This window comes from Rhinatrema bivittatum, chromosome 2 (genome assembly GCF_901001135.1).
Source record: "Rhinatrema bivittatum chromosome 2, aRhiBiv1.1, whole genome shotgun sequence".
Lineage (NCBI taxonomy): Eukaryota > Metazoa > Chordata > Amphibia > Gymnophiona > Rhinatrematidae > Rhinatrema > Rhinatrema bivittatum.
Window position 1 is genome coordinate 530,315,132 of NC_042616.1, and position 22,694 is coordinate 530,337,825.

Genomic DNA, 22,694 nt, shown 5'->3' on the forward strand with positions numbered 1-22,694 from the left:
TGTAAGTAAGAGAAAATGTGTGGGAGATGACTGGTGTGTGTGTGTGTGAGAGAGAGAGAGAGAGAGAGAGAGAGAGAGACTGGTCGGGGAGATGACTGGTGTGTGTGTGTGAGAGAGAGAGAGAGACTGGTCGGGGAGATGACTGGTGTGTGTGAGAGAGAGAGAGAGAGAGAGACTGGTCGGGGAGATGACTGGTGTGTGTGTGTGAGAGAGAGAGAGAGAGAGAGACTGGTCGGGGAGATGACTGGTGTGTGTGAGAGAGACTGGTCGGGGAGATGACTGGTGTGTGTGTGAGAGAGAGAGAGAGACTGGTCGGGGAGATGACTGGTGTGTGTGAGAGAGAGAGAGACTGGTCAGGGAGGTGTGTGTGTGTGAGAGAGAGAGAGACTGGTCAGGGAGATGACTGGTGTGTGTGAGAGAGAGAGAGAGACTGGTCGGGGAGATGACTGGTATGTGTGAGAGAGAGAGAGAGAGAGAGAGACTGGTGTGTGTGAGAGAGAGAGACTGGTCGGGGAGATGACTAGTGTGTGTGTGTGTGAGAGAGAGAGAGAGAGAGAGAGACTGGTCGGGGAGGTGTGTGTGTGTGTGTGTGTGTGTGTGTGTGTGTGAGTGAGTGTGTGAGAGAGAGAGAGAGAGACTGGTTGGGGAGATGACTGGTGAGTGTGAGGGAGATGACTGGTGTGTGAATCAGACTAGACTTGGGCCCTAAGGAAGAGGACTGTGAAAACAGAGCTTCAGCAGCCACTGCTGCTTCTGGTGTGTGCTATTGGCCTGCAAGGGAAAGGAGTAGGAGAGTTGCTGGAGAGGGTAAGTAAAGGTGGCTTTTTAAGTTTCTTTCTTGATTGACTGCCATTTTAATTATTGGGTATTATGTGATGTGTCTGCCACTCGAAATATTGTATTGGTGTTTGGTGAATTTTAATAATTTTGTTTATAAGTTTTTAATGATTGGATATTATTCTATTTATCAGTTCTTTTGAAACATTTATTCTAGTTTTAGAATTATTTTATATTTCTTTAGGCATGTATAAAGAGAAATGTGTAGACAAACTGAACTGGAAACAACAAGAAGCCAGACTGAGTGCATGCAGTGCAACAATGGAAACACAAACTAACTTGATAGTCACTTTATTCTGTATTTGGTCAGGATCTGTCTGTGTTCTGCATGTGTGACCCAGATTAAGGGTATTCTGCAAGATTGTAGTTTCTGTACAGGGATCTAAAGCAGCTTGGCTTGTTCTCTTTTCTTAATAGGTGTATTGGTGTTAAGTGCCTGGTTAAATATTTGTAGCATTGCCTTTTCATAGGTAGGGTCGTTACTGTTTCAACGAGTTCCATAATACAGATGTAACTTTGCACGGATTAATTTGTGTACATTGCAGATCCTGGAAGTCTGTTAGGTGCTATATTTCTGTTTCTATTTCTCCAGTTTTGCACTATATGCAAAATGGCTTTTTTGGGTTTCCAGTCCAGTTTCTGTCTCCATATTTGTAATCTACAGTCTTTCTGTACTTGAAGGTATTTTACTAGCATGTAGGCAATTTGTATCAATCTTATTTATTGTGTTTTCTCAATAGGATATGCATTAGTGATAAATTATTGTCTTTTCATAAGGAGGGCTATAGAACCTGGTAGGAAAGAAAGTTTGCTGCTGTTAATGATATGACACCAGAACTATCTTCTTTGTATGGTAAATTGAACAGGGAATGTCCTAGTTCTGCTCTGAACCCACTGTTGGGGGGGGTCAGGGCAGTTTGAGAACCATCTGTCAGGTGTGTCCCGATAGAAAAAAGGTTGAGAACCACTGCTCTAGTCTACAGTGTCTACACAGCAAGCACTGTCAAGTGAAGCTGTTTGACAGCTCTGAATAATAATCCTTTTGCAAATAGGTCTTCGCTGGAATAAATGCTTCACAATAAGTAGACAGTTTTACACAGTAAATGTACTTTTTTTCTCGTTATAGTCTCATACAATAATGCAGCCACTTTTTTTTTTTTTACACATTAGTTACTGTTAATAGTAGTTGATTATCCTGTCTCATCTGCTAATTATATAAAACTGTGAACACCACATGCTTCTTTTCAGCAAATCACTGATGTAACCTTGACCATTATATGAATTCATCACTTTTTTTTTTTTTTTTTTTAATTGAGATGCTATAACTAGCACTGTATCTCCTTTAATATTTCCTGCCGAGTGTAAGTTAAGAGACTGGCAAAGGTACAGCAAGACTGAATTAAGTTATAAGCCAGGGGTAGATTAATTATGTTAAGGGTCTGCTGTAATTCAGCATCTTAAAATTACCCAATTAAGAATTACGCCATAAGCATAATTCTGTGTTTAAAAAAAAAACAAAAACGCACACACACATCCTGGGAACCATATTGAGATGTACCTCTGCCTGTGGAGGCATGAAGCAAATAAGCAGTAACAATATCTAGCCACAAAAAAAAAAAAATAAAAAAACACTCTTTAGACTTCTAGAGCTTAGTAAAATGAAGCATTTATCCATGTCACATCCATGAGCACTAGTGAGTTTATAAAGAAATCAGTATGTGAGCCTAAAAAAAACCCCCAGAAAACTGAAAGTGGTAATTTCCTTAACAAAGAGACAAAAAAAGAACTTTTATTGCAAAAGTAAAATTAATTCACAGGCAATTAAGAAAGAAAAGGGTATTGTTGATTACAAGACGTGATGGAAAAAGAGTCCATCGTTAATCATTAATTGCGGTAAAACTGGCCATTCTGAGGGATGCTTTGTTCAGCTGGATAATAAGACAAAGCTTTATTTACCGAGTTATTATGGATGTAATTATGGGTATGACCTGGCCATGGGTCTAGGTTTTGTCTTTATAAGAGATGATTACCCATCATGTGAAGAGGTTTAGTAAGGTGCATTTTTTTTTTCTTCAGCTACCTGACTGGCTGGAGGCATGTCACATGACACTTGCTGAAGAACGGAGGCACAACTGACCATAACATTGCATATCATATCAGCACAAATACTGGAATAAGAGAAAATGAAAAAAAAAAGTCTGTAATAAGACAAATAGTAACTACCAGTCTTTTCTCAAGTCGGCCATTGCAAATTATATAGACCTCATCCTAGAAGATTTTAGTTGAGATGACCAATAAATCAGACAGATAATCCTATTTACTACTTTATCCCCAAAACATCAGCAGCCACTATTTGTAGGGGGAAAAAAAAACTGTACACATTTTTTATTTGCATTTTTTCTTATTTTAGGGAAGGATCAATAGCTTTACATACTGTTTCTAATTGTAAATTAGCTTAGTCTGTGCACTTTGGTTCAAAATTAAAGACACATAATGCAATGTAATTAAATTGCCATCTCTTCTCAGTTACATGGGCAGAAACAGCTGATCCATCTCCATACCTACAATTAATTTTTACTATAGTAACAAAGTAGTAAATTACACATTATCCCACAGTCACTAGTTATATAATTTTTTTCTTTTTGCTGGATAGAGAACAGAAAGGAAATTGAAAAAAATGGAGCCATGGCCATAATAAAACCATATACACCTTTTAGTCCACATAATTTCTAAAACAAAAAAAAACAAAAAAACACTAATGCATTTAGGACAATAAATCAAACAGGGATTAAGATTCACAGAAGAAGCAACAGGCCAAGCAACAGAGAAGCAGATATCCTACCTTACTCTACCTTAAGACATATCACTTTTGTTGAGTTTTGATTTTATCTTCTAACTTCTACAGGCAGAATGTATACATAGGTGTCTTACACTTGTTGCACAGTGGCAATGCATTAATTCTGCTCAAAACCCTATCTCCACCCTTCACCCAATTATCAGGTCAATACAGTAAGGCCGCGGTAGAAACAGTGCGGCAGTGTCAGGCGCACCCTTCCTCCCCGCACGCACAGTTCTCTTCACTAACTCCCCGATACTCTCTTCTAATTGCATGCAAATGCATGCCGCGGCTGTGAAGCGATAGGGAAGGGTTATGCCCGCGCAACCCATTTTACTGTATAGGCGCTGAGTACAGCGCCTATACAGTAACCTGGGTGCGCTGGTACCTGTCATTTCAAATGACATTTCAAATGACATTTGAAATGACAGGTACCAGGAAGTGTAAAAAACAAAAAACCAAAAATATAAAAACCTGAATGTTATAAAAAAAAAAAATAAAAATTTTTAAATACCTGTCACTTTCCGAAACGTGCGGTCATCCAGGCAGCGGCGGGAGCCGGAGGGCCGCGTGGGTCCAGGCGGCCGGCGGCGGGAGCCGGGTGTTCCATCGAGGCCGCGGGCGGTTCGGCGCGTTTAATCGAGGCCGCGGGGGCGGGTGGGCGCGCGTTGGTTTCAGGCGGGTGGCAGCGGCGGCGGGATCCGGGTGGGCGCGTGTTTAATCTAGGCCGCGGGGGCGGGTGGGCACGCGTTGGTTTCGGGCGGGCGGCAGTGGCAGCGGGATCCGGGTGGGCGCGTGTTTAATCGAGGCCGCGGGCGGATGGGCGCGTGTTTAATTGAGGCCGCGGGGGCGGCAGCGGCGGCGGGATCCGGGTGGGCGCGTGTTCAATCTAGGCCGCGGGCCGGGTCGCACAGGCGCGCATTCATTCAGGCGGAGGAGCCGGAGGCGAAAGCGGCCTCCGGCAGCCCCCACCGGCAGTGAATGAATGCGCGCCTGTGCGACCCGTGCGATTCGGTGCTCAAGGCAGTCACATGCCGTGACGTCACGCCGTGAGCGCCGAATCGCACAGGTCGCACAGGCGCGCATTCATTCACTGCCGGTGGGGGCTGCCGGAGGCCGCTTTCGCCTCCGGCTCCTCCGCCTGGATGAATGCGCGCCTGTGCGACTCGGCGCTGCCGCCGCCCGCCTGAAACCAACGCGCGCCCACCCGCCCCCGCGGCCTCGATTAAACACGCACCCATCCGCCCACGGCCTCGATTAAACACGCGCCCACCCGGATCCCGCCGCCGCTGCCGCCCGCCTGAAACCAACGCGCGCCCACCCGCCCCCGCGGCCTCGATTAAACGCGCCCATCCGCCCGCAGCCTCGATGGAACACCCGGCTCCCACCGCCGGCCGCCTGGACCCACGCGGCCCTCCGGCTCCCGCCGCTGCCTGGATGACCGCACGATTCGGAAAGTGAGAGGTATTTAAAAATTTTTTTTTTTTCTGACAGGTTTTATGTGTCCCACAGCATTACATTTTCTCGATCATCTCTTTATCGCTTTTTTTTTAATTGTTTTTTATTGTGTTTGAGTATCTTAAGTGGTGTCGATGGATTTGTTACTAGACTCACAGTCCTAACTCCTACTAGGGGGAGGCGGTAAACTAACACGTTAAGGCCGCGGCAAAACAGCGGGTTACTAAGGAGATAATATCAGCGCCCATTACAGTATTGGAGGGGAATAGCTAATTCCTTCATTATACAGCTAATTCGTTCATTTACACATCATTTACATGCTGGGTGCGGAAAGGGTTATGTGTCTATTTTAGGAAGCGCTAAGGACGCGTGAAACTGGAGACTGTATTGCTGGATCGCCTTACTCGTCTGTATTGTGCGCTCCCAGCTCGTTACAGACGGGAAATCTTTAACTGCACATTACTGTATCGACCTGTATGTTCGCCAAGTCTTCTCAGAGGAAAGTTGTGAAGCGGCCGCAGTTTGCAAAGTATGGAAATAAATGCATACATAACCGTCCATGCCAGACTCTTCAGAAAATTTTTTTACAGCTGATTGGTGGTAAGCAGACTTAATTCATAAAGAGGAAAATATAAAAAGCTTACATTTAACCTATTGACTGCTGAAAGATTCCTACTCAATAACTGATAGTAAAGAAAGGATAGTAAAATACAATCATCTTAAGCCGAAGAATAATTATTTCGGGTCACACAGTGAGTCAACCATGGGGGTGAAGAGATTCAAATGTGGTAGATCTTCATACTTGGCTCCAAACACTAAAGCACGACTCATTTCTCAGGTTGATTATATCATTATCTTTAATTTAGGAATGGTGCAAGAGAAAGAAATGTATGGGACATCATGGTCTTTCAAGGCCGACACAACAAGGCTATACTGTCCGTCAAGCCAACCCATAGCAGCCCTTAGAGCCCTTCTACCTTGCGCTACCCTGTTATTTATAATACAAAGACTACTCCCCCTAAATTAACCTTTCACTATAAATGTTACACAACATTTTTCTCGGAGGCTAGTAGATAGTAATACATAGGGAAAAAAAAATAGTGTTACCACCATCTATTTCCCATTGTCACAAATGTCTTTAAGCCTAAATAAACTTCCACCGCACTTTACATTGGCTTTCTCCCCTTGTATTGGAGAATGCATACAGAGTTCCCCTTACACACAGAGCTGGCCTCTGCTGTCTTGTCCAAGTACACTGTGCTATTGCAATGAATAATTTCTCGGTTTCTTTGCCTTGTACAAGGAGCATCAATTTGCTTTGTATTGATACATTTAAAAATACATTTGAAAATGTTGAAGTGACATGTTACCATTGGCAGGAAGGTAGGTAAAAAGCTGGAATTGGCTTTTCTTTCGCTTTCCATTGCACACGTAGAAATTGACCTGAACAGGACTAGTTATTCTTGGATTGCGGAAAGGTGGTATCTCAACCACTAACGTACTCTACAAAAAGAACACAAATGAAACCATCACTTCATATCTGACAAGCTTGCCCAATGCAGGATACACTATAAAAGGCTAGAAGTAAGCTATACTATAGTCAAGAAATATAAATAAATAAAAAATCTCAGGCAATGCAGAGCATCTTCCACTCCTGAAATCCATGGCTGAGTCACTGAATTAATAGATATGGGTGCACGTGTGCATAAAGAACTCTACAGTGTCTAGTATATTGATGTGGAACAAGTCCTAAAAAGTTTAAGATACTAATCAATACAACATAAATGTAAACTCTGAATTGATACAAATAAGATTATATTGTTTTCTGATATTGGCCTCTAAAATTCATTACATGCATGTCATGTTTTTGCATATTTCAATTTAAAAAAAAAAAAGAAATATCTATCAAGTTTACGTATGTAATAATGCTGGCTAAACTTTTAACTACATCTGCATCAGATGAACCATGGCTTACTAAAGGGAGAGAAATACCGTAATTCAAAGTACTACTGGCTAACATGACTGCAGTAAGTGAATCCAAGCCCTCACTTGCTCTGATAAAAATAACCCTTTTGGAGTACCCCTTCCATGAGGTCCTTTGCTGATAAATTTTCAATTTAAAAATCCAGAGATCAGACATTATAAATTTTGCAACACCAAATTAGGTGCAAGTGTGTTGGCACGGTTACTATTTGTGATTCTGTTTGCTATCAGTGTTAGTTGGTGGTTTTATTTTAAAGTGCTAGCCTGGTTGCACCTTCAGTTTAGTGCTTGCCTATGGCATGGCTGATCTACCAAATGATCACTTATTAAAACAGTGATAGATGGTAGCATATAAGACCTTCCTAACTTAGTTATTGCTTGCTTTCACAAAATACATTTAAACTCATGAGCAGCAATCGTTCCAAAGCCTGCGGCTGTGCTCTGGGGTCCTGATAAATACTGTCAGAGCTAGTCTGATTCTGGGCCTTGCATTCATTCTTTGTGATGAGCAAGTTTCTACTAGCTAGTCAAAATATTGCTACTTCATGTAGATGTTTCCCCACTATTCAGTAGTGAGACAGCTGTCAAACTCAGTATGTCAAGAGGTCAAAAAGCAATTATGCTGCACTCAGGCAGAGATGAAGCTCTTGTAAGAATGCACTGTTACTTTCCTTTGTGCGGCTGGCCAGCCAGGCATCATTCAGCCTTCTATTCGGTATTTCCATTTCTAGTTGAAGGATGTGGATGTCTTGTTAATGATTCATAAATCAGTGCTGACTTAGAGAGCTAAAGTATTGATGCTTCTGGGAATTCTTAGGAAGCTGCAGTGTTTAGACACTATTTGGCTTATATTTCATATGATGCCTCTATTAAAGAAAATTTAAATGACTAAAACCATAATGGCAGAGAAATGCATGTGTGTGAAAAAAAAAAAAAAAAGTAGCCCACCCCCCCTGCACATTATTAGCTACTTAACATTTGTGTTAAAAAAAAAAAAAACCAAAACCCAAGACTTACAATAATCCTTTTACACAATACTACTTAAATGTTTACATGCCCAGCATTTACAATTTTACTTGTAGCACTGAGAGTGAGGCTGCTGCTCATTCACTGCCAAATGATACAAGAATTGCTTGATCCTAATGTTCTTTACAGCATGTAAGCAACTAGTGCTAAACTCCATGGACTGAATGCATATTTCAGTCACCAGAATTGCATAAAGCTTCCACAAAGCAAGGCAAGAAGGAACATTATTATTTTTATTGCCCAATTACATTTGGGTACATGAGGCATAGGGAGATAAAGTGATATGTCCAGGGTCAGACACAGAATTGGTGGTTATAGGGATTTGAGCATTAAAAACTCTTAATTTCCCAACTTATAATTCAATTCTTTAAAATCAACTGACACCACTTCCATTGTCTAACTGATCTGATTATGTAGCTTCTCCTTAATCATAATCCCCCACTTGTAACATAACTATTTTTACAGCAATAATTGGAAATGATGTTATTCACTCCAAAATGGTAGATACATTCTGTAGAGCTAAAGGAGAAAATATCCCTCTACAAAAGGCACCATGCCCCTTATAATTAAGGGGAAAGAAATGCAAGATATCTATATGAAATCCGCTAAATCCCAAAATCATTCTACAGCTAATTAGGTTGCTCAGTCTTACTTTGACCATTAACCTTGATTTCACTTTTTAAAAGTCAGTGACCCTTTTATGTCCAAAATCTCTTTTCTTTTGAAAGGGGGACCCAAATAGGCCCCTTACTACAGACCCTGAATGCAGCAAATGATGTCAGAATAGGACTCAAAAAGTGGTTGACACTCCCCGGTGGGAGATGTCAGAATTTTGGCAAACGCCTATGTGAGTACAGGGCTCTCCAGGAAGTCTCTTTCAGAGAGAGCAGCTGTCTCGACTTCTTCCCTCCAAGAGGGAGAGATCATAGTGTGTGACATGCCTTTAAACAGAGGTACTGAAGCAGTATCCTGCCCAAAAGAGGGTAGGTGGGGACCAAGGTTGGAGTGCCTAGGCCTTTGATTAGAAAGGAGTTGTCTGCAGGGGAGTCCAAGGAAGATTCCCTATGTTTCCTGAAGATCCAAATCAGAGCAATTTATTCTTTACGAAAAGAATGGATTCCTGAGCTTGAGAAGACAGAGGTAGTCTCAAGAAACAAAAGAGGTGTTAAGTCCCTACTCATCTGTCCAATAAGTGTGCTTCAAAGCTGGGAGAAGATTGGAGCTTCAAGCTGGAGTCCAGTGAAGGCCGCCAGACCTGGATGTCTGTTTCAGAGCTGATGCCCAGAGGGAAGCAACAACTCTGAGGCTCATGATTAAATGTCAATCTCAGAAGAGCTTCATCAAAAGAAGCAGGTAGCCGGGAAAGAGTGCAGAAGGAGAGGGTGCCATAAAGCTTACCCAGGATGTGCTGCATTTTCTACTGTAAGATTAAGTTTATATTTTATTTTTCGGTATTGCATGGTGCACTAAGCATTGGTGAACCTGGATGTGGATTTTGTGTTTTCTGCAATCAGTGACCAGTAAAGGAATTTATTTTTGGAGAACATCTACTGTGGTGCTTTATTCTGACTGAATGGCTTGCAGAAGAGCTCCAGGAGAGAAGAAAACCCCTAAGGCCTTAAAAGATTGACTCTCCCCTCCCCCCCCCCCCACTGTATTGAAAGAAATCCTGGGAAGCATGAGTCTTGTGCTTGTCCATGCCTAGCCAGAAGTCGGGAACAGGTTACAGTATATATATTTTTTAAACTATATATTTCCTCTCTCACCAACCCCAGACTGGCTTACAAAAATACAATGCTTCCTGCATGCGGCTTATCCAGGCACATCTTTTTTTACCATAAGCCCAGATGCAGTTGGGGGGGGGGGGGGGGGGGAGTAAAAATCCTGAAAATTGGCCCCCATCATTAGATCTCCCACATAGCATTGCCCTGCACTGACCTTTCCACTTCTGACTCATGTAACATTTTTTCGAGGTTAAGCCATTTTGTGACAAAATACAGTGCTGAATTTTATCAAAAGTGTGAGCTCCATGCAAATGATAGAGTAGCATTAGGGCAATCTAATGGGTGAATTTTAATACCCACGTGCATGGGATAAAATTGGCTATACGCGTGTAGATATGCGCACAATTTTACACTGATGAGTGCATCTGCATGAAAATGCTGCCTCGATCGCGTAAGTGGGCAGATTTTAGTAGATACAAGTGCTGACGCAATTACCTGTTTCCTCAATTTGCTCCCAGTTCCCCCCAGTAAAGGACTTCCTAAACCACATAGCTAATTTTTCTCCCTTATACCCTATTAGCCCCAACCCTTAAAACTCTGACTAGCCTAGTTTTTTTTGTTTCATGACTTACATGCCATCCATAGCAGAAGTAAAGTTACGCGTATAGGGACCCGGCATGCGCTGGTGTGTGTAAATAATTGCACGCTGGTTTCATTCATATTAACTGGAACACCCATGCCCTGCTCGTTTGATGAAAAAAAAATTCTCTCTCGCATACCAGGAGATATGCGTGTACCCAGATGCCTCTTAAAATCCGTGTAGCGCGGGCTGGGCAGATATACGCGCATATCTCCCAGCTTTTGACCAGGATGTATACAGTATATCATAGTAATCAAAAAGAAAAGCCAAACGTCCCACTTAAATGTGGTAATACAAAAAAACACCGTGTTACGGACTTTTTCTCTCATTATCGATGGGCCTCATATATAGGCATAAAACTCATTGTATATGCGCAAAGATTGTTCAATGCCAGATTTTTAATCATAGGTCCAATAAACAGTCTGAGCAAGATGATTTACCAGCCGGTCACTGGCCATGCAATAAATGTTCTTTTTGTGCGAATACTTTATCAGGTCCCACATGGACAGACAACACTGGGAAAATACATCGAGCTAGATCACATTCAAATTGTTTGACTTCTCATGTGATTTATATCGTTATTTGTCCTTGCCATAAGATATATGTGGGTAGAGCCAAACGCCCGATTCGCATTCGGCTGACTGAACATCGCAGCTGTCTATCTACTGGCAAACTGCAGGCTCCTATTGTGCAACATTGTCTACAACATCAATTTGTGGATTTGAAGTGGAGGGTGGTCGACCAAATATTGATGTCGTCGCAGGGTGGCAATCCACAAACTATTCTTAACCTACAAGAACAGTGATGGATCTTTTATTTAAATAGTATACAGCCTAATGGTTTAAACATGTCTATAGAATGGTATTCTGTCATCTGACTCACTTAGGAATCACTGATGTCATCTAATGCATTTGACATGGGTTACCCGATTGGCTTACAGCCCTTTAAAAATGGCGCTGATATGGCTTTTACGTTAGATGAAACGCACTACTAGCTGGAAGGAATGCCGCCAAGCTATTAGCACGTTAGTACCACTGCACTTTATTATTGAGATATATTATATATAACGCCGCTTTTTTCATTTGACTGTTTCAATGTTTGCAGACTTTCGGCCCCTGGAAGAAGGCTCCCGCAGAAACACGGTCCGTGTCGGGCCCAGAGATTCTCAGCCTCATGAATTCAAAAACAGCGTTTCTCCTATGAATTACAAAGAAGCTAAGTAACATTGGATTGTTGGAAACAGGATGCTGGGCTTGATGGACCCTTGGTCTGACCCAGTATGGCATTTTCTTATGTTCTTATAATTATTATACGGACTATTGAATGTTGCAATTGATGGGTCACTACTGGTGAATTCACAAGTGAAGAAAAAAATTATTATTGGACCTATGATTAAAAATCTGGCATTGAACAATCTTTGCTCATATACAATGAGTTTTATGCCTATATATATGAGGCCCATTGATAATGAGATAAAAAATCCATGTTTTTTGTATTACCACATTTAAGTGGGACCTTTGGCTTTTCTTTTTGATTACTGCCTGATACGTGGCTAAAATCCCTTTATAAATACTATAGTGAGAGTTGTACATGCTTTACAGTATATCATATACATGTCATAATACTTTAAGTATTGGTAAAAGATATATAGACTTTTCTTAATATATATGGTGCAAGTTCTAACCTTTTCTAAGCAGTTTGGGAGAAAACTAAATACTTTATTTTGTTTATTTATATGTTCTTATATTCCGCAAACTCCCATCCATTTCATACAGAGCACAATAAAACACTCATGATCAACATAAAACAGATTAAACAGATTAAAATAGTAAATACAAATAAAAGATATAGGATCACAATAAAATAAAATATTCAAGAAAAATAGAAAGGACTTCAACCTTTTTCTAAACTCACTTAAAATATAAGGTAAAGTATTCCATAAGGCAGCATAGCATAGAGATGGATTTGTTTCGCTCACCTTTCCACACTCATACTCCAGGTGAATCACATTACAGGTACTGTAGATTAGGGATGTGCATTCGTTTATCACGAATTAGGCAATTTCAACGAAATTGCCTAATTCGTCCTGGTCAGGGGACCCGAATCCTGAAACAGATTTTCCCGAAATTTGGGAAAAATTTGTTTTTCGGGTTAGTGCGGGGGGGGGGGAGGGTCACATTTATTAAAAAAAACAAAAAAAACAAACCCAACCCTTCAAATTTACTTAATTACAACCCCCCCCACGACTTACTGAAAGCCCTGGTGGTCCAGCGGGGGTCCCGGGAGCGATCTTCCACTCTCGGGCCTGCCAGGAATCAAAATGGCACCGGTGACCCTTTGCCCTTACCATGTGACAGGGGCTACCGGTGCCATTGATTGGCCCGTCACATGGTAGGAGCAATGGACGGACGGCGCCATCTTAGAAAATGGCATGGGCCATCCATTGCTCCTTCCATGTGACGGGGGACGACCAATGGCACCAGTAGCCCCTGTCACATGGTAAGGGCAAAGGGCCACCAGCGCCATTTTGATTCCTGACAGCAAACGGCCCGAGAGGGAAAGATCGCTCCCGGGACCCCGCTGGACCACCAGAGCTTTCAGTAAGTTGTGGGGGGGGGGGGGGGGGTTGTAATTAAGTACATTTGAAGGGTTGGGGTGTGGGGGGGTTCCGTTTGTTTCGCCAAAAAAAATAATAACGACCCGTTGGAAAACAAAGTTTTCCAGGAAGCGCTCAACCCAAAGCCCGACCCGAAAGCTAAAAACAACACACATCTCTACTGTAGATATTTTCTCTGTGCCAGAGTGCTTAGAACCTGAAGCAATGGAGGGTGAAGTGACCAGCCCAAGGTCACATGGAGTGTCCGTGGAGAAGCAGGATCTGAACCCCTGTTTTCCCTGGTTCTGTCTGCTGCTCCATCATTCTGCCAAACAAGCAACCCAACTAGCTGAATACCCCTACTTGTTTTACTGCAATTCTCCTAGTAGATATCCGGGAGCTATCAGTGTGTTTATTATGTTGTTGCTGGTGTTGAATTAAAAATAAAAAAATATATATATATATAGTATTAATGATAAAGTGTGTGCTGCATACTTACTGGCTTAAACATCTCTTTATCAGTTTTTGCTTCCATTTCCCATACATGGTGGCCATCTACAAGAAAAAAACAAAAACAAAAGAAAATATAGCTGCACACAAAAAAAAAAAAAAAAAAAGCTCTTCCACATTACACCAACAGCTTGGGAGAGTTTTTAAAGGAACCTCCCCACTCACACACACAAAAGTATTCTGGTAGATTCATGCATTTGAACAGAGAGAGAGAGAGAGTAAAGGACAGACCATACGAATGTATAATAAAAATGTCATCAGCCTGTCAGACAGAAGCATATATTGTACCAAACCATAAGCAGACAAATGTAGAAGGGATGCATAGTAAAAGGGAATCTTTCAGTTCCTCTGCCCTGCCCCTGTACAGCCGCATACTGCTGAATGGAAAAAATTAAATTAGGTGTCGCTACTTTTAAATACTTATTGACGCATCAGGATACAGCAATGCAAACATTAGCTATTTTGATCTTCGCCATCCAGTCATTTGCATGTTTAAAAACCAAAACAAAAACGCAGTCTTTGTGGGTACAGCAGTAAGCACTCAATGCCCTTTTTGTTCTTTGTTGGCTATCACGCCCAACGTACATACATACACACTTTTTACATCCAAAACAGTTTGATTTATTCCAAATGTCTGAAATAATCATATTCTGCGTACAGCAGTCTCCTTGTGTTAAGGAAGCCGCACTGAATGAACTTCAGGCAGTTGTTCCAATCTTTCAGCAGGAGTTTCACTTGAAAGGCGAGGGGTGTGTTTCCACCATTTAAAACCTTAGCTCTGTGATTTCCTACAATAAAGTTCCATTTCTTCTACAGGCTTTACGGTGTATCTGCGTAAGCCCTAAAAATTAATCTGAATTCTCTCTCCTTTCCATTTAAAAAAAAAAAAATTCAATAAATGCAGCAGTGATCAGAGGAAAAGCATTACCTCTGCCAGTATTCAGATCTTTCTAGCAGTAGTTTATATTAGGACTGCCAGGACTACACAAAACTTTCAGGACTACTGGGGAAACACCTCACAAATGTATAAACCAGATGGTTTTTTCTCCCCCTAAAACAACAGCTTAAAAAGAAAAAAAAACACCAAAACCTGGCCTTGGTTCCTCAAGTTGTGATCCAGCTTTCCTACTGGAGTTAAAAAAAAAATAAAAAAAAAATGGCTAAATTCACTCAAGAGGATTTTGATTGCACTAAAAAAAAAAAAAAAAAAGGTTTTGAGGAAGTTCATAGTAACCCTTTGCCTAATCCTCTGAATTTAGTTTTCCAGTGTGTCTTGCAGCTAGCATGCAATAACCTGGGGTGTATTTGGAAACATAATGGCCCCCTGGTCCACTTAGCTAATCAGACTGATGAATCAAATGGACATCAAACCATCACATCATTCCCATCCCCCCCTGCACGTCAACTGCATCCCAATCCCCTCCCCCCCTCACTTGTTCAATGGAATAGCAAAGGTTTATTCCGCATAGCAATGGCTTGGATGTCTTGAAAAATTGTTTAAATTGTATCTAGTTTTTAAGGTAAAATGCACAAGCAGAAAAAGACCAGAGTGGCCCAACCAGCATGCCCAGCAAGATTTTATTTTTTTAATGGGTAGTAACTGCCACTCCATGCTGGTTCCCCAATTATAGAACTTGCTTCATTAGTTAGCTAGAGTATAGGTGACAGATTAAAGATAAAGATGATGATGACTCTTCAGAGAGTGCCTCTTCCAAATTTTGAGAGGGTTGCTACTCACATGTATCTTTGGCCTGACTTGCAAGCCAATAGTCAGACACCTACCTTTTTAGGTTTTTCAGTTGTGACAAGTAATTTTGCTGTCAATCTTTCCATCTCCAAGGCAAATTGAAATGCGAGCAGATTCTTTTGCAAGAACCACCGTTATATATATATTTTTTTGTAACCATATTAAAAATGTGTGTACAAATATTTTTCATCTGAGTGCTAAGTTTCTAACATGAGGCCTACCACAGTCTCCCATCATACAGGAAACAGCTTTTCATGAACTTCAGCCCAGAACTCCGTCACTTTGGATATGCCTTGGAGATTGTGTCTGCATTCCCCCACATGCCCCTCCAAGACCTATTACTAAACATTTCACCCATGTGGATTTTATTTTTTTTTTTTCAAACTGACTGAGGGAACCAGTATCTATTTACCATTTCCCATACAAATTCCCTTATAGCTGCAAGATTATGTTGTACTGTACATATTATTAAAAGTCTGTTGCTATTTCTCATCCGCGATCTCATATTCTAGCTCCCCCCGTCCCATCCCTGTAGGTGCTTAGTTTTTAGGCAGATACATGTGTCATTAATACCGATATAAACTTGATGTGCGTTTTCTAGATGCCTCCTGTTTTATTACTTGCCACTAACACAGCCCTAGATCATTTAAAATGTTTCTTCGGTCTTAAGCACTGTTTTTACACTGTAATGCATTGCCTTGCCAGTATTTAGTCTGAAAAGAAAGCCCTCTGCTGTATTTTATATTCTCAACAACTCTGCAAAAAAAAAATATATATATATTAGTGATAACCTTTCAAACCACTTGTCTACATGTATCAAATCTTCTCTTTCCCATTTCCTTTTGAGATTTTCACCACTTTGGAAAAGAATCAATCTAATTTAGGCAGAGCTCTCTTACTAAGCCTCAGAATCTGCCCCCATGTTATCCTTCAACACAGGACTGTTTGAATCCATGTTCGCAATGTGGGGCGCATTATCTGGCAAATTAGTCAGGAATGATATTACATTCCTGTTTATAATCATTTTGGTGTACTCTCGCTACCCATACTAGTTTGACTTTGTTTTTTTTTTTTTTTCTCCATCCAGTTCAACATTATGTTAAGGTAAATAAGCTTTGCTGCCTTTTAGAATTAAACAAATACTGGTGGGGAAACCCTAGCATTAAGTAATGGGAAACAGAAGGAAGGGACGTAAACTCATTCTCCTAGGCACTTGCTCTCCCCCCCCCCCCCTGTCCTACAAGCCTGCCTCCCCCCTAATGAAGGCACATTCTGGGACCCCAGCTCCTCATATAATTCCACTGCAGGGCCGGGCTCTTCATCTGCCATGGTGCCATGCTCCTCCAGCACCCCTGCCTGCTCCGTTATCTGAGCCCAGGATCCCTACTGGCAGCACGTTCCAGGCTCTCTAACAACAGCACCGATCTGTGCCATCCTGCTTTCCACATGTACGGGGCAGCATGGAGTTGACAAATATGAAATACCCAACAAAACTGGCTTTTATGAACAGGAAGATAGAAGTACAAGCCCTCCCATTTTTTTATTTTTTTTTAAATTTTATTTTCAAACCTTTTTTTTTTTTAAACTGAATGCATAGGATTTGAATATGCCTTGTAGTATTGTTAAGCTGCTGGCGGTGCCTCTTACAGGATAAGAGCATGTGATCATTAAAATAAAAGAGCAAGCAAAATACACCCAAATTTGGAGACACTGCTCTCGCGCTTTCATTGCAGTTCGCTTGTCCAAGTTTGCACATCACTCTACAGCGGCAGTTCTGAACTCAGTCATCAGGTCTGATTTTCGGGACATTTACAGAGAATATGCATGAGATAAATCTGCATTCAATGGTAGCAGAGCATGCAAATTCCTTGCAGATGTCCTAAAAACCAGAGTAATTGGGTGGATCCAGAAAGCCAGGTTGAGAACCACTGCACTAAAGTGCTCTTAGCAGCAGCAGACATAATCACACCTTGGCAAATGATATGAGAACTACATTTCAGCACTTCAGCTTCTGTAGCGATACATCAGATTCCACCTATAAACCCACTTTTAGGGACTATTTTTGGTCCTAAACTCTGTTCTCTTCACTCATTGTCTTATTGATTTTAACCCAAATATTCTTTGCCTTGTCTGCCTTGAGTACCATAGAGCAAGGACTCTCTTTTATATGTGAGTACAGTACCCTGTATACTTTATAGCACTATATAAGTATTTAGTAGTAATATCAGTATCTTTTACTCTATCCCCCCCCCCCCCCCCAATTCTCTGGTGGTAGTTTTATATGAACAGATTTTTACTATAACAAAAAACAAGTTTGCTGAAAATCTTAGGTGTTACAGTTCTGGTTATGTACAAAAGAAACCCTTCAGACCCATGTTTAGTCTATTTCCTGAAAGCTAATAAAAGTGCAGTAGATTTTGTTTCAATCTGAAATTCTATTGAGAATATCCAGACCCTTGCTGTGAGAAAAAAAGGAAATAGACTACTCATTAAGGGGCAATGGCATTTCATTTAAAGAAAACTTAAGGAATAAAAGCTGTTATGATACAGACACAGAAGGGAAAAAAAAAAAGTAGACAATTCCTCATATTACATCCAGTGAACCGAGAGGGAAATCTCAACACCCACGGACTGGGACTAACTCCAGGAGGGAAACCTTAGACCACTACGTCAGCATCCTACAGTAAACATGTTTTGCAGGTTTATACAGCTCGATTGAGGGGGGGGGGGGGGGAAATTCCACATCATGGAATGGAACAATTCAGGGGGCAGCCCAAAATGTTAAAATTATCTTACATAGGGGAAAAGCATTTTCTTTTAGCACTTGTGGATAACTGAATGTCCTACCAAGAATGTGGGATACCTTTTCTTCGTCAGACTGTGCCCAGAGGACAGGCTAAACCACAAAAGTTTCCATTGTAAGCCTGCCACATCTGCACTGTGTTTCTGAGCTCAAGTCCAAGGCAACGCCCTAGCTGGCAAGAAACCATAAAAAGTACACAGACACAATTTATACCTTTCCAAAATGCAAATAATTCAAATTACAGACATAACACTTGACTGAGGCAGACATTTCAAGCATTTCCATGAAATCTTGCTGAAAAATTCTTTATGTATAATAAATAGTTGAGCCCTTTTTAAGAGGTTTACTGTCATGGAAGAAAAAAAAAAAACCTCAACTCGAAGACGTCTGTAATCACTTTCAATAATCTGTTAACGTCTAATACAGAACCATTATGTATTCTCATTTTATTCATCTCTCTCTGTAGGCCAGATGTCTGGTTTTTCCAAGTTTTTGTTTATGCTTAGTATGTGTGTTAAAGTCCTTTTCTATGCCAATAGAAGGTACTGTTATCATATCAGTGATTGCCTGGTACAAGAAATACAAAAGTTTCTTGTACCAGGTTAAAAGGGGAGGGGAAAGAAGCTATTTTAGCCAAAAGATCTTCATTCAAAAATTGGAAGAAGGATCCAACAGAAGAAAATAGGATAAAGCATAAACATTGGCAAGTTAAATGTAAGACATTGATAAGACAGGCTAAGAGAGAATTTGAAAAGAAGTTGGCTGTAGAGGCAAAAACTCACAGTAAAAACTTTTTTAAATATATCCGAAGCAGAAAGCCTGTGAGGGAGTCAGTTGGACCATTAGATGATAGAGGGGTTAAAGGGGCACTTAGAGAAGGATAAGGCCATCGTGGAAAGATTAAATGATTTCTTTGCTTCGGTGTTTACTGAAGAGGATGTTGGGGAGGTACCCATAATGGAGAAGGTTTTCATGGGCAATGATTCAGATGGACTGAATCAAATCACGGTGAACCTAGAAGATGTGGGAGGCCTGATTGACAACTGAAGAGTAGTAAATCACCTGGACTGGATGGTATACACCCCAGAGTTCTGAAGGAACTAAAAAATGAAATTTCAGACCTATTAGTAAAAATTTGTAACTTATCATTAAAATCATCCATTGTACCTGAAGACTGGAGGATAGCAAATGTAACCCCAATATTTAAAAAGGGCTCCAGGGGCAATCCGGGAAACTACAGACTGGTTAGCCTGACTTCAGTGCCAGGAAAAATAGTGGAAAGTGTTCTAAACATCAAAAATCACAGTACATATAGAAAGACATGGTTTAATGGAACAAAGTCAGCATGGGTTTACCCAGGGCAAGTCTTGCCTCAAAAATCTGCTTCACTTTTTTGAAGGAGTTAATAAACATGTGGATAAAGGTGAACCGGTAGATATAGTATACTTGGATTTTCAGAAGGCGTTTGACAAAGTTCCTCATGAGAGGCTTCTAGGAAAAGTAAAAAGTAATGGGATAGGTGGCGATGTCCTTTCGTGGATTGCAAACTGATTAAAAGACAGGAAACAGAGAGTAGGATTAAATGGGCAATTTTCTCAGTGGAAGGGAGTGGACAGTGGAGTGCCTCAGGGATCTGTATTGGGACCCTTACTTTTCAATATATTTATAAATGATCTGGAAAGAAATACGACGAGTGAGAATCAAATTTGCAGATGACACAAAATTATTCAGAGTAGTTAAATCACAAGCAGATTGTGATAAATTGCAGAAAAACCTTGTGAGACTGGAAAATTGGGCATCCAAATGGCAGATGAAATTTAATGTGGATAAGTGCAAGGTGATGCATATAGGGAAAAATAACCCATGCTATAATTACACAATGTTGGGTTCCATATTAGGTGCTACAATCCAAGAAAGAGATCTAGGTGTCATAGTGGATAACACATTGAAATTGTCGGTACAGTGTGCTGCAGCAGTCAAAAAAGAAAATAGAATGTTGGGAATTATTAGAAAGGGAATGGTGAATAAAACGGAAAATGTCATAATGCCTCTGTATCGCTCCATGGTGAGACCGCACCTTGAATACTGTGTACAATTCTGGTCGCCGCATCTCAAAAAAAATAAAATTGCGATGGAGAAGGTACAGAGAAGGGCTACCAAAATGATAAGGGGAATGGAACAACTCCCCTTTGAGGAAAGACTAAAGAGGTTAGGACTTTTCAGCTTGGAGAAGAGACGACTGAGGGGGGATATGATAGAGGTGTTTAAAATCATGAGAGGTCTAGAACGGGTAGATGTCAATTGGTTATTTACTCTTTCGGATAGTAGAAAGACTAGGGGGCACTCCATGAAGTTAGCATGGGGCACATTTAAAACTAATCGGAGAAAGTTCTTTTTTACTCAACGCACAATTAAACTCTGGAATTTGTTGCCAGAGGATGTGGTTAGTGCAGTTAGTATAGCTGTGTTTAAAAAAAGGATTGGATAAGTTCTTGGAGGAGAAGTCCATTACCTGCTATTAAGTTCACTTAGAGAATAGCCACTGCCATTAGCAATGGTAACTTGGAATAGACTTAGTTTTTGGGTAGTTGCCAGATTCTTATGGCCTGGATTGGCCACTGTTGGAAACAGGATGCTGGGCTTGATGGACCCTTGGTCTGACCCAGTATGGCATTTTCTTATGTTCCTCTCATACTTTTTCCAAGCAATATTCTAAAGCAAATGTAGTCCACTACTTGCACTAAGTAAGTCAGAAAACTGGATCTCTGGAAGCAGAAGAGCTTTCAGGCAAAATAATGTTTGGTTGGTGACCATATTTTCTCTTAAGGTCAATACTTTTCAGCTGTTGATATTACTGGCAGTCCATACGTGCTGCAATATGTTCATGTATTTATACCATCTATGTGGTCCCAATAGACATCATAGAAAAACTATGTTAACTTTTAAATAAACTTTCTTGAATAAAGTATTTAAAAAATCTCCCTTCCCTTATGATCAGTTAGAATGAAAACTCAAAAGCAAGCTGCATCTTCGGTATATTGTTTAATATTTCTGATTTGCATCTGGTAAGTATTAATCTTCACCTCCCACCAAAAAAATGTCACTTCCAAGTCTTAACTGCTGCTATTCTTTAAGCAGTTTCCCTGCAATCCCCCAGTGCCCATCAGCCATGCCCCCCATAACCGTATCAAGTGACTGCACAGAATGGGATCCAACTGGTCTGAGCAGCACGTATAATGCCATTTGTAACACCATAATCAATAGAGACAAACTGGCTCCGAGATCACTTGTAACAAAATTTGAAAAGCAATGGCTTAATAGTAACATTTTTAAAATGATACAGGGGTAAAACTACTTCAAAAATACACACATCTAGGAAAATACACAGAAAACATGACTATATAGGTAACTAATGGGCAAGAAACTCATGCCTTACCTATATTTTAGATGTTCGGAAGGCATTTGGCAGACACACGAAAGAATTAAAAAGCCATGGAATGCCGTATTGTGGAATAGAGACTGGTTAAAAGATAGGAAACAGTAGGACTAAATGGACTGTTTTCCAAATGGAGAAAATGAGCCCTGGGCACTATTTACCTATGCTACGATTGGCATTGTTTAACATGATTAAGATGGTCAGATTTGTAGACGATACAATATTATTCGAAGTGATCAAAATGCAAGCTAGTTGTGAGGAATTACAGGAGGATCTTGTAAGACTGGGGAACTGGGCATCTAAATAGCAAATGAAATTTAATGTAGACACGTGCAAAGTATTGCACATAGGTGGGAAAAAAAATTGCGGAAGTATAGATGCACATTGATGGGTTCCATACAAATGGATTTTGGAGCATAGGTGCCAGCTCTGTCAGTGCAACTGGTGCTTGAGCACCCCTAATACTGAATATATTCCTTCACTGTGTCCAAGGAGGGGGTATTTTGTGATGCGTTTAGCACCCCTATTCATTTTGAAAAGTTGGCTCCTATGTCTTGGGAGTCAATGTGGACATTAGTTTGGAATTCTCAGCTCAGTGTGAGGCAGCAGTCAAAAAACCAAACAGAATATAGTAACAGTAAATGATGGTAGACAAAAGTCATCTTTTGTCTGCCATCATCTTCTTTTTGAAAACCCTGCCCTCTGGTTTTCAAAAAGAAACTGAAAACATGGCTCTTCAGCCAGGCCTTTGCTGAGAGATAACCTTCACATTTAGGCTTCCTAGGTTTATGTCCAGTCATAAACCCTCCCATCTACACCGTCACTCCATACAGCCCCAGATCTCTAACTACTCTAGGAGACAAAATCCACATTAATCCCGTAACCTAGCCATGGACCTTCACACAGCTACAAGTCACTTACTCCCTCTATGAATTCTTCTAAGTTAAATGTCTCAATGCACAGTGGTTTTCATCCCTCGTAACCTGCCCGCAGACTAAGTTAGCCTTTTCCCATCATCCATCGGCTCCGCCACCGCCCAGATCCATGCTATCCAGTTACGCCACCTCTCCCACTATGTTACTTTCTCCTAAAGACGAT

The 22,694-nt window shown here is 40.9% G+C and overlaps 1 protein-coding gene across 6 annotated transcripts in view; it reads right to left on the reverse strand.

The window, feature by feature from the left end:
* The window catches only part of NFATC1 (nuclear factor of activated T cells 1), a 359,353-nt gene that overhangs the window by 156,059 nt on the left and 180,600 nt on the right, over positions 1 to 22,694 (reverse strand). For 4 of the 6 annotated variants that reach the window (XM_029590833.1, XM_029590829.1, XM_029590830.1 and 1 more), the window contains exons 7-8: positions 13,600 to 13,655; positions 6,502 to 6,634 (exon numbers count right to left, since the gene is read on the reverse strand). The exons of the other annotated variants lie outside the window; for them this stretch is intronic. In XM_029590833.1, the coding sequence (XP_029446693.1) occupies positions 6,502 to 6,634; positions 13,600 to 13,655 (189 nt within the window). The remainder of the gene's footprint in view (positions 1 to 6,501; positions 6,635 to 13,599; positions 13,656 to 22,694) is intronic. 6 annotated transcript variants of the gene reach the window in all.